The sequence below is a fragment of the Zingiber officinale genome, chromosome 3B (genome assembly GCF_018446385.1).
Source record: "Zingiber officinale cultivar Zhangliang chromosome 3B, Zo_v1.1, whole genome shotgun sequence".
NCBI classification, from domain to species: domain Eukaryota; kingdom Viridiplantae; phylum Streptophyta; class Magnoliopsida; order Zingiberales; family Zingiberaceae; genus Zingiber; species Zingiber officinale.
In genome coordinates, this window is record NC_055991.1 from 144,377 (window position 1) to 156,860 (window position 12,484).

The 12,484-nt window shown below is 50.8% G+C and overlaps 1 protein-coding gene across 1 annotated transcript; it reads left to right on the forward strand.

The window, feature by feature from the left end:
• The first annotated feature begins 9,728 nt into the window (after positions 1-9,728).
• On the forward strand, positions 9,729-12,397 carry LOC122055295 (ABC transporter G family member 5-like). Its single transcript, XM_042616663.1, has one exon. It carries the CDS (start codon positions 9,957-9,959, stop codon positions 12,249-12,251), a length of 2,295 nt encoding a protein of 764 aa, XP_042472597.1. The 5' UTR covers positions 9,729-9,956; the 3' UTR covers positions 12,252-12,397.
• The last annotated feature ends 87 nt before the right edge of the window (positions 12,398-12,484 follow it).

Sequence of the window (12,484 nt, forward strand, 5' to 3'; positions counted from 1 at the left end):
AGCCCAGTGTAACGAGATTCAGCATCTTTCAAAATGTGGCTTAAAAAGTACACCGGCTGCTCTTCGCCGCTCGCCTTCACAAGTGCCGAGCCTACAGCATGCTCAGTTGACGACAGATATATATAAAGTGACTCACCCCCGATCGGCTTGGCCAGTACAGGCAAAGAATTTAAATATGTTTTCAACTCTTCAAATGCTCGGTCACATTCTTCATCCCACTGGAATTTAGTAGCCTTGCGCAGGATCTTGAAGAATGGTAAGCTCCGGTCGGCGGTTTTGGAGATGAATCTGGACAAAGCAGTTATCCGACCGGTCAGCCGTTGTACTTCCCTTGTATTTCTCGGGGGCGGCATGTCTTGCAGAGCTTTCACCTTGTTGGGATTTGCTTCGATTCCCCGCTCGGTCACTATGTACCCCAAGAAACGCCCTCCTTTTGCTCCGAACAGGCACTTCTGGGGATTTAGCTTGACTCCATATTTGCGCAGTGTTCGGAAGGTTTCTTCCATATCCTTGAGAAGATCGGCCGCTCGGACAGACTTAATGAGAATATCGTCCACATAGACTTCCAGATTACGCCCGATCTGCTCCTTGAACACTTTGTTCATCAAGCGTTGATAGGTGGCCCCGGCATTCTTCAATCCGAACGACATCACATTATAGCAATATGTGCCGTCGGCCGTTACGAAGCTTACTTTTTCTTGATCTTCCCGGGCGAGCGGCACTTGATGATATCCTTGATAGGCGTCAAGCATGCAAATTAATTCGCAGCCGGCCGTAGAGTCCACCAGCTGATCTATCCGGGGCAGAGGATAGAAATCCTTAGGGCATGCTTTGTTTAAGTCCCGAAAGTCGATGCAGACTCTCCACTTGCCGTCCGGCTTGGAGACTAGTACCACGTTAGCCAACCAGCTCGGGAACTGCACTTCTCGTATGTGGCCGGCCTCCAGAAGTTTCTCTACTTCCGCCCGGATGATGGCGTTCTGCTCGGCACTGAAATCCCTTTTCCTCTGCTTCACTGGCCGAGCGTCCGGTCACTGCGCCAGGCTCGACGAAATTCCGGGCAACTCATGTGTCGACCAGACGAAGACATCATGATTTCGTTGGAGGCATTGGATCAGTTCCTCCTTTTGCTCCTCCTTCAGATCAGAGGCGATAAAAGTCGTGGCCTCCGACCGGGTCGGATGAATCTGAACCACCTCCTTTTCATCATAAATTAAAGCAGGAGGTCTCTCGGTGATGGCATTTACCTCGATTCGAGGCGCCTTCCGAGCAGAGTTGGATTCTGCTCGGACCATCTCGATATAGCATCGCCGAGCTGCTAACTGATCCCCCCGTACTTCTCCCACTTTGTCTTCGACGGGGAACTTCATCTTCTGGTGGAAGGTTGAGACGATGGCTCGGAATTCGCTAAGCGCCGGTCGTCCCAAAATGACGTTGTAGGACGAAGGAGAGTCGACCACCACGAAGTTTATTGTCCTGGTCCTTCTGAGCGGCTCCTCTCCCAGTGAGGTAGCTAGCCGAATTTGTCCAACCGGCTGAACTTCGTTGCCAGTAAACCCGTATAGCGGGGTCATCATGGGCAGCAGCTCAGCAGCTCGGCACGATCAATTTGCAGCTGATCGAACGCCTTCTTGAATATGATGTTGACCGAGCTCCCTGTGTCAACAAATAGGCGGTGAACAGTATAATTTACTATTACCGCTTTAATGAGCAGAGCGTCGTCGTGGGGCACTTCTATTCCTTCCAAGTCTCCGGGGCCGAAAGTGATTTCCGGTCCACTTGCCCGCTCTTGACTACAGCCGACTGCGTGGATCTGTAGCTGCCGAACGCCCGCCTTTCTGGCCCGGTTGGAGTCTCCTCCGGTTGGCCCGCCAGCAATGACGTTGATCTCTCCCCGGGAAGTATTGCTCCTGTTTTCCTCTTCCCGCGCGGACGGTCGTGACCGTTCTCTGGACGCCCGGCGATTCTCCTGTCTTGGAGATCGGTGCCGATCGGGTGTCTGTTGATGTCGCCTTTCGGTGCGGGTCCGGTCGGCTTCACGGGTCCTTTGTCTTCTGTCAATGGGAGGAGACCGTCGTTCGGCTTTCCTGGGAACGGGATTAGCCACGAAGGGAAGACTTCGACAATCCCTCGTGTTGTGCGTATCTGACTGGTGGAAGGAGCAGAACATAGGGGTCCACCTCTTCTTCGGCTTGGGCCGAGCGGCAGCCACTTCTTGTACGTGCGACCTGGCGTGGGGGGATCGGATTGCTTCAGCCCTCGGTCCTCGTGGTGGCTGCTGAGCGGCATGCTGTTTCCGCTCGGCCTGAACAGGTGCCCGCTCGGTTGGAGTTTCCTTTTTCCGAGCGGCTTGCGCTTCTTCCACATTTATGTATTCGTTGGCCCGATGCAGCATGTGATCATAATCTCGGGGCGGCTTTCGGATGAGCGACCGGAAGAAGTCCCCATCTACAAGGCCTTGCGTGAAGGCATTCATCATCGTCTCCGATGTGGCTGTTGGGATATCCATCGCCACTTGGTTGAACCGCTGAATGTAAGCTCGAAGCGATTCTCTCGGCTCTTGTTTGATGGCGAACAAGCTGACACTTGTCTTCTGATACCGCCGACTGCTAGCGAAATGGTGGAGGAAGGCCGTTCGGAAGTCCTTGAAGCTAGTGATGGATCCGTCCGACAACCTCCGAAACCACCGTTGAACCGATCCCGAGAGGGTTGTAAGGAAGACGCGGCACTTTACTCCATCTGTATATTGATAGAGTGTAGCTGTGTTATCAAACTTACCCAGATGATCATCCGGGTCTGTTGTTCCATTATACTCGCTGATCGTCGGAGGTACGTAATGCTTGGGTAGGGGGTCTCGTAGAATAGCCTCCGAGAATTGGCGATTGATCAGCTCGGGAGATGTGTCCGCCCGGGGAGCTTTCCCTTTTCTGTCATCCCGCCTTGGCATTTCGTCTGAAGAAGAGCCTCTATCTCTCCGAGCTGGTACGGCTGCAGGGGTGCGAAATAAGGCCCGGTGGAATCGCAGATGTTGCTTGTTGCTCCGGCCGTTCGGCCGCTGCTTTCTGTTTTTGTTCCACAAGTTTGGCGGCCCTTATCTCGACTAGAGCTTCGAGTTCTTCCGTCGAAAGCGCCACCGTGTGTTGTCGTCCAGCCTCGTCCATCGTTCTTGTTCGGATGCAGGTGCGTTCCCACAAACGGCGTCAATTTGATCCTGTCCGAACCAGGAGTCAACGGGCACTGGGCACGTGGCGCTCCCTGCTGGATCCTCGAGCGCTCCGGCGAACCTGCAGTAAAACCGAGCTGGGAGGGGTGTCCCGGCGACGGCCCTCCGACGCTCAAGTCAGGCGAGGAATAACGAATAGGTGGCCTCAAGATGAAGATTTTTCATATACCTCCGGTGAAGAAATGGAGACCTTATATAGACCTCTCGAAGAAGCCTGGGCGCGCCAGTCAAAGCAACCACCCGCCTTTGACCATGCCCATGTATGGGTCTGTCAGAAGGGCCATGCCCAGATATGGATCTGTCAGGAAGACGTCTATGAGGCCATACTGCTACTGTATCAACCTTCCCATGATGTGACGGCAAGATCCTCCATCGTGTGATCTTGTGTACGGCCTAATCATCAGACATGCTTCTGCTGATATCCCATAACCCGAGCCGAGCGCATAGGCCGCTCGGCCACCTTTGTACCCTCGCCCCTATCCTGGCCGAACGGACCACCCGATCGGCCCTTCGGTCCCAGCCGAGCGGACTTCCGCTCGGCCCTTCGATCTTCTTGCCTTGGCGTCGGAAACCCAAGCCCATGGATGGGTTATCTCTAGCTCCGCTCGGACCATTACCCGCTTGGCCAGCCTTCCATCCGTCCTTAGGTTGGGACCCTTCAGAAGGTGGGCCCCCCATTCTTACCGCCGGATCAACCTTAATTATTAAAGTATCATCATGGGGTACTTCAACCCCTTCCAAGTCTTTTAGCCCAAAGCTTATTTAGGTCCTTGGGCTTGCTCTAGACTATAGTCGACTGCGTGGATTTTCAATCCGCGTGCATGTGACTTCCTTGCTCGGTTGGAGTCTCCGTTGGTCAGACCTCTTGCAATCATGCCAATATCCCCTTGAGCAACGTTATTGCAATTTTCCTCCTGCCGCGTCGGGGTGGGGGGGGGGGGGTGCTCTTGCTGGACTTGGGCAGGGGCCTAGGCCTGGTCCCCTTGCTAATGAAGTGTTCTTCGACGCCGATCAGTGCCTCGATATTCTCTTCGGGGCAAACCATTCGACCGCTAGTACTGTCGACGGTTGGGAGATGGTGAGTGTCAGCGAAACCCGGGTGGCGGCCTGGTGATTCTCCCAATTATAATGATAACAATTATGGGTGTTGTGGGCCTCCGACTGGTGGTATGTATAAAACCTGGGCGGATCCCATCTAAGGGGCTCAGGGAAGGTCCTCTGCTCGGCCTTCATATATTGTACAACTTGAGGTTGAGGCTCTTGATGATAAGGCGGTGGACCCGCTCAAGGTCCTTTGTGAGAAAGAGGCGGATGCAGTGCTCGACGCTCGGGAACTGAGGTTGGGATAGGTGCAGTGACCTCCTTCTTCCGAGTGGACTGTGCTTCTTTTACATTATATACTTGATCGCTTGGCTGAGTAGATGGTCAAAGTCCCTGGGGGCCTCCTGATTAAGGATCGAAAAAAGTCATTGTCTGTGATCCCTTGAGAAAAGGCGCCCACTAGGATTTCCAAGGTGGCCGAGGGTACATCCATGGCCACTTGGTTGAACTTCTTGATGTAGGCCCTGAGCATCTCCTTGGGCCCCTGTTTGAGCGAAAAAAGGCGCAAGGTAATTTTTTGGTACCGGTGACTGCTAGCGAAATGATAAGGGAAGGTCATGTAGAAATTCTTAAAACAATAGATGGATTCGGCAAGCAATCGTTTGAACCACCTGTGTGTCGAGCCAGAGAGTGTAGTGAGGAACACTTGACATTTTACGCGATCCATATACTGGTGAAGGAGAGCGGCGTTCTCGAATTTGAGAAGGTGATCTTCTAGATCAGTTGCTCTAGTATATTCCTTTATTGCCAGGGGGCGGTAGTATTTCAGTAGTTTATCCTCCAGTACCTCCTGAGAGAACGGTGTATTAACCCGTTCAGGAGAGCCGCTAACCATTGGGGTTTTCCCTTTGTGTGTATCCCGCACGGGCGCTCCTCCCGATGAAGATGGGGTCTTTCCTCTCAGCCCATCCCTTCGAGCGGAGTGCAGAATAGTGCCCGATGGTTGTCAATTGGTGGAATGGGTGGATGCACGAAGCCAACCACTAGAGGGATTGGTCAAGGCCCCATTGTGCCTTCCACTCCAGCTCCTCGTTCAAGGTGAGGGCCTATCGTCAAAGCAGCGGGGTCGTACGGTAAAGTACCGTCGATTGCTGCTTCTTGTTATTGTTGCATTATCTTTTGGGCTCATGTGTTTATCAACATTTCCAATTCATCTTGAGTCAAGGTAACCATAGTGAGTCATCCAGCTTCTTCCATCTTCATGTTTTACATTCAGGCGAAGATTCCCACAGACAGCGCTAAATTTGATCCTGTCTGAAATCGATGAAGATGACGCACTGGGCAGGTGGCTCTGCTGTTGATTGGGAGAAGCCCTTTAGTCAGAAAAAGGGGCTACGAACTGGGATGAAAATCCTCTCTGCACACACTCAAGAAAGCAGACAAAACACCAGCACAAAAAAGCAAGGAAGAGGTCCCTAGCGTAGGCCCTCCGATGCTTAAGTCAATAGTTGGCCGAGCAGAAAATAGAGAGATGAACAATAAACGAGGAGCGCAATAAGCGAAGTGTAAATGTTACGTAAGCGTCTCTCGTTAACGAAGAGGACCCCCCTTTATATACCACTTTTCATAACCTCCACAATCATGAAGTGGTAGAGATTGTTGAGTGTCAGAGGTTGTCAAGTAGAGGAATATGTATAGTCTGGGAGGTGTATAATCACTATCTGAGGAATCTTCGTTACCCATGCATACCTCTTTTGTAACTTACGCCATTAATGAGTCGGTTGAAGGAATATGCTGTCACAATATGTCGGCTGAGGGACAGTGTAAAGTCACATTCGAAGAAGGTTCCATCGAATACCCATATAATAATAAATGAATATTCTCTAACAGATTGTTGTTATTTTCTGACAGGCTATTGTCATTCTCTGATAATGTTGTCTCTTGAAAATGTATCTCGGTCGGACTTTAAGCCGACCGACAATATATTATAGTGACAGATCGATACGTAAGCAAGATACTGAGTCTGTAAAGATGTTTGGCTTCCGTATCGTTCGCCTATACATTGTGATACTTAAGATCTGATTATGAAGTACTACAGAGCCTAGTCTCATAGATCTGGCTGGCTCTATGATTGATCGGCCATATGCTGGGTTACTTGCTTCTGAAGGCTGGGAAACTGAGCTCCAAGGGACTCGATCGGTACTTTAGGCCGATCGGCTTTATACTTGGAGTCTTGTCCCTACAGAGATAACTTGAGCTGTGGAACTTCGGTCGAGTTCCTTCTGAAATTTGTCTTGTATATTATTTTTTGGAGATAAGTATACTGAGCCCTATAAATCTAATCAGCATTATAACCAACCACCTATATGAATGAGGACGGACACATGAACAGTGAAGGCCCATGTGTTTGAAAAGGCTCATGCATCAGCCTGCGATATACTTAGTTGTGATCTGAAGGTGGACGGCTGGGTCCAGTCAAATATATGGTCGATCGTCCTTATGATAGTATGGTCATTTATTAAACCCAAGCGGCTCATAGGTGCAACACGAGGCCTCTCTGGCCAGGCCGGCTCGTGGGTCGGTCGTCCTTGGATTGAGGGTGTTAGCACTGGATGAGTAGTGAAGGTCCTGTCGAGAGTGACACGTTAGCTGTCACCTCTTCTTGACTTTGATTATCACGTCATCTTGATTTTAACTATCATGTCATCCCGGAGTCTGCGCATAACATCCCGTATCAATGATCATGGATACGAATCTGTTCTGGGGTTCGATGAGGTCTGAGGTTCAAATCTCGGCAAAAGCCGAGGTAAATACCTCCCTTATGTGTTAGTCACTATTCCAAAGGCTAGTAGCCGCCCGTAGTTTACCTCCTCCATGTTGACTCTGGGACAAATTGATGGGAGCGCTGGAGACGAGCATATTCATTTTTTACCACAATACTAGAGGCTCTCATGTGTGGAACTCAATTTTAAAAGCCAAACTTGTTCTTAGAAATTAAGGATTATAGCATGCGCATTGGAGTAAGTGACTCTCTTCTCTGGTACCATCCTTGGACACCGTTTGGATCATTGTGTAATTTGGTATCCTATGTTGATATCCAGGATATTAATCTCAGGGTTATGGATGTTGGGTGCAATGATGGCTGGGATCTGTATAAAGTGATAACTCCGATGACTCAAGAAATAAGGAAGGTTATTCATAACACGAGGGTTCATTTTAATGGTGGAGTCTGGATGTTTTATCATGAGAGAAAGATATTAATGGTTCTTATTCAATTAAAACAAGTTATTGATGACTTTTAAAATATTCAAATGTTGCGTCCTTTAATCATGGGATATGGAAGCTAAAAGCCTGAGAAAGTGAAATTTCTTTTCTGGCTAACTTGCCTTGATGCTGTCCCAACTTTCAAACTTTTGTATCAGAGGAATTTTACTATCACTCTTCAACCTTGTTATTTGGATAATAGAAAGGGTTTTTTTTGCGGGAGCAGTGGGTACATTGGCATTCTCTTAATCCTGAGCACACGGTTCTTAAAGTGGATGGTAGCTACATAGGTAACCCGGGTATAGCAGGTTTTGGAGGTGTTATTCTTAACTCTCATGGTGCTTGGATTAAAGGGTTTGCTGATTCCATCGGTTTTTCTAATCTTTCATGTAGAGCTAGTAGCTATTTTTCATGGTCGCTTGTTACCTTGGTCCTTGGGATTTAGACACATCGTTTGCTACTCATATTCACACAATGCTATATCCTTAATTAAAGAGGGGATGATCTTATGCATAAGTTTACAGCTATTGTGTATGATATTCGACAAATCCTGAACAAGGACTAGACAATTAGGGTAGAGCATACTTTAAGGGAAGAAAACTTCTGTGCTGACTTTATATATGGCTAAGATTGAAGCATCGAATACATATCCGTTGAAGATTTTTCATTCTCCTCAGAGCATCTCGACCTTCTTCTTGGCATATGAAAATGTCTAAGAGTCGAGGTGATAGATACTGGGAACGTGACGGCTCCCATTGATCATTGGTGGACTCCTCGTCAATGAAGCCTGCAACCATAGCAACGTCAATGCCAAGCTAAGGAGGAGTTCCCCGGCGATGATCCTCCGACGCTCAAGTCAACCACCGGCGATATAGAAGAAACGAGGAAGCGAAGTAGCAGAGTAACTGTAACTACAGTAAAGATTATACATACCTCCGTCGAAACTTGGGGGTCTTTATATAGGACTCCCGAGGAGCGCGTGCACACTTCTCAAACCATACCCTGAAAAGACATGTCAAGAAAGTGTCTCTAACACCATACCTTTACGACCCGTGCATATTTCTGACAAGACATCGAAAGCTTCCATCAAACAATTTTCTATCTGACCATGCCGCCAAGCATGCCGACTATTGGCAGCACAGGTTCCCAGAAGGATATCCTCTGAACCTCTTTTTGTCTGTTATAGGCCGAGTGGAAGAGCCGCTCGGCCAACCCTCGGTCGCCCGAGCGATCTTGTCCTCGGGTTGAGCGGAATGGACGCCCGGCCAACATCCTATCCGGGCTCCACTGTTAGTCTGTTATGTCGATCAGAGGAGCTATGTCTGAATGTAGTCTATTCGGTCGTCACTGTTTTACCGATGTGAGTTCGAGCGGAATGAGCGCTCGGAGCATACCTTGTCTGTTTGAGCACCGGAAGCTTGGTACATGACCGAGCTGTACTAACATCCGCTTCATGTAGGCTCAACGATTTTTCCTCTCGGTCGGGAAAGGGGGGTTGTCCGATCGGACGATAATACCATGGTATTGACCAGCTTGACTTTAACTTCCACCATATCATTGACCACCTTATTACTCGGATCCCTCCTTACCACAGGATCAGTTGCTTTTCATGTAACTTTTATTTTTATTTTTTGTTTCTTTTTTGCTTTGTTATTGTTAATCTACCAAAAACAAAAGAAAAAACTATCAATCCCCAAATGAGAGCAAAACATTATTATGAATGGTAAACGCTACTAATTAAATCAGCTGGTGTCCAATTGGACCAATGATAAATCAATCCTCTCTTCCTAAAACCTAATTGGAAGTTCAAGGAAGGTCTAGATTTCTCCCAATAGGCGCAGGAGTTGGGGCTTCTGCAACGGGAGTAACTGCTTCTTTGATAAGTCATCTCCTAGACACTTTTTCTTCTCTTTGTGTTTGTTTGGTGACTCTAGCTCACCTAAAATCCTGACTACCATCCCATAGTGCACTCGGTCTCAACTTCCACCAAACTTGTGATGCCTCCATCTCCTCGATTGCACCATGTATATATGCTCGGTCTTTGTTGCCGTTGGTGGTAAAATGTAGCTAAACACCTCTAACAACTCCATCTCAATCCATCCTCTTGGTGAGAAAATAAAATCTCCTTATCGTCTTGTTTCCTTGCTAATCCAAGAAGAAAATAACAAGATATTGTAAAAAATCCAATCTACTTTGACCATCTCATCAACAAAGATTGAGATTGACAACTGTCTTCTATAAAATGCGTCATGAAGTTTCACGCCGCACTCAAAACTTGCAAAGCAGCTTCTTCGTCGTCCTGAAAGATTCGATCGATCTATCGATATCTCGTGGGTCGTGGGATAGATTGGCTTGTCGGTTGAGTTTCCGTCTCTTGCTTTGACAGAGCAGAGGAAGTTAATCAAGGTAGCGTGCTGTTTGTTCACCGATGACGCGCTTCGTGGATAAGATATCCGTCTTCGACCGGCGCGCTTCGGCGATGGCGGAAGCGGAGGGCATTGCCCGCGACGGCCTCCGCATGCACCAGGGTTCCCCCGCAGTCGCCATCACTGGCCCTCCGGTTCAAGGCGCCGGCGGATCGATCACCCTCGGCCAGCTGTTCAAGCGCGTCGGCGACGCCCATAACGGCGGCGGCGGCGAGGAGGACGGCGACGGCGGCGGAAATGATTCCCAGCGGCACCATGTTCTCGAGGTGGACGCGTTCGAGCAGTACCACTTGGACTCCCGCCCGCCGCCGCCGTTCGTGCTTACTTTTACCGACCTGACCTACAGCGTCAAGCGGCAGCAGAGGATGAGTCTTTTCCGGAAGAATCGGCTCTCGTCGGACCAGCCGGAGATGGAAGCGGAGCTGGGACGGACGAAGACTCTGCTGAACTCGATCTCCGGCGAGGCGCGGGAAGGTGAGATTTTCGCGGTGCTGGGGGCGAGCGGGTCCGGGAAGTCGACGCTGATCGACGCGCTGGCGAACCGCATCGCGCGCGAGAGCCTGCAGGGCTCCATCACCCTCAACGGAGAGAAGCTCGAGGGGCGGCTGTTGAAGGTCATCTCCGCCTACGTGATGCAGGACGACCTCCTCTACCCGATGCTCACCGTGGAGGAGACGTTGATGTTCTCCGCCGAGTTCCGCCTCCCTCGCTCCCTCTCGGCATCCAAGAAGAAAAGCAGAGTGCAGGCGCTTATCGACCAGCTCGGCCTCCGCGCCGCCGCCAAGACCATCATCGGCGACGAGATCCACCGCGGGGTCTCCGGCGGCGAGCGGCGCCGCGTGTCGATCGGCACCGACATCATCCATGATCCTATCGTCCTGTTCCTCGATGAACCCACGTCGGGGCTTGACTCCACCAGTGCGTTCATGGTGGTGAAGGTGCTCCAGCGCATCGCCCACAGCGGCAGCATCGTCATAATGTCGGTTCACCAACCGAGCTACCGTATTCTCCGCCTCCTCGACCGCCTGCTCTTCCTCTCCCGCGGTCAGACCGTCTACAGCGGGCCCCCCGACGGCCTCCACTCCTTCTTCGCCGACTTCGGCCATTCCATCCCCGACGGCGAGAATCCCACAGAGTTCGCCCTCGATCTTATCCGCGAACTCGAGGGCACCCCCGCCGGCGCCACCGCCCTCGTCCAATTCAACAATTCTCGGCAATTCCACCCCACCCAATCCGCCTCCGCCAAGCCTGCTCTGTCACTCAAAGACGCCATCAGCGTCAGCATATCGCGCGGGAAGCTCGTCTCCGGCGCGACCGAGGGGGCGACCTCCTCCTCCTCCTCGTCGGTTCAAAAGCACGCGAACCCGTTCTGGATCGAGATGGGCGTGCTGACGAAGCGATCATGGACGAACACCAAGCGAATGCCGGAGCTGTTCGCGATCAGGCTGGCGGCGGTGCTTCTCACCGGCTTCATCCTCGCCACCATCTTCTGGAGGCTGGACAACTCCCCCAAGGGCGTACAGGAGCGGCTCGGCTTCTTCGCCATCGCCATGTCCACCATGTTCTACACCTGCGCCGACGCGCTGCCGGTCTTCCTCCAAGAACGCAACATCTTCATGCGGGAGACGGCTTACAACGCCTACCGCCGCTCCTCCTACGTTCTCTCCAACGCCATCGTCAGCTTCCCGCCGCTGGTGCTCCTCTCGATCGCCTTTGCGCTGACTACCTACTTCGCCGTGGGGCTCGCCGGAGGGATTCAGGGCTTCATCTTCTTTATCCTCATCGTGTTGGCCGCCTTCTGGGCTGGAAGCGGGTTCGTGACCTTCTTGTCCGGCGTGGTGACTCACATACTGCTGGGGTACACCGTCGTCGTCGCCCTCCTCGCCTACTTCCTACTCTTCAGCGGCTTCTTCATCAACCGGAACAGGATCCACGACTACTGGCTATGGTTCCACTACATGTCGCTGGTGAAGTACCCGTACGAGGCGGTGATGCAGAACGAGTTCGACGACCCGCACAAGTGCTTCGTGCGGGGGGTGCAGATGTTCGACAGCACTCCGCTGGCAGCGCTGCCGGAGGCAGCGAAGGTCGCCGTGCTCCGGGCGATGGGCCAGTCGCTGGGGGTGCCCATAACCGCAAGCACCTGCATCACCACCGGCACCGGGATCCTGCAGCAGCAGAGCATCACGCAGCTCAGCAAGTGGGACTGCTTCTGGGTCACAGTCGCCTGGGGCTTCTTGTTCAGGTTCCTCTTCTACATTAGTCTCCTGATCGGGAGCAGGAACAAGAGAAGGTAGAAGACATAACTATCGATCAATGGATGACCATTAATGTTTTTATATCTACTGCAGAACAAAAAAAAGAAAAATTTTTATCTAATGTCTCGTTTAATCCCTCCGTGTTCACATTTCAATACAAAAGAGTGTAAAATTGTGATTTCATATGATGCACAATGTTTTAATTAGTGATACAACCGTACTCACAATTGATGAATTGAATGAATAATATTTTGAGAACGTTAACATATATA

What these genes read in the sequence shown, in the direction of transcription:
- LOC122055295 (XM_042616663.1), top strand. Translation starts at nt 9,957, where the DNA reads ATGACGCGCTTCGTGGATAAGATATCCGTCTTCGACCGGCGCGCTTCG.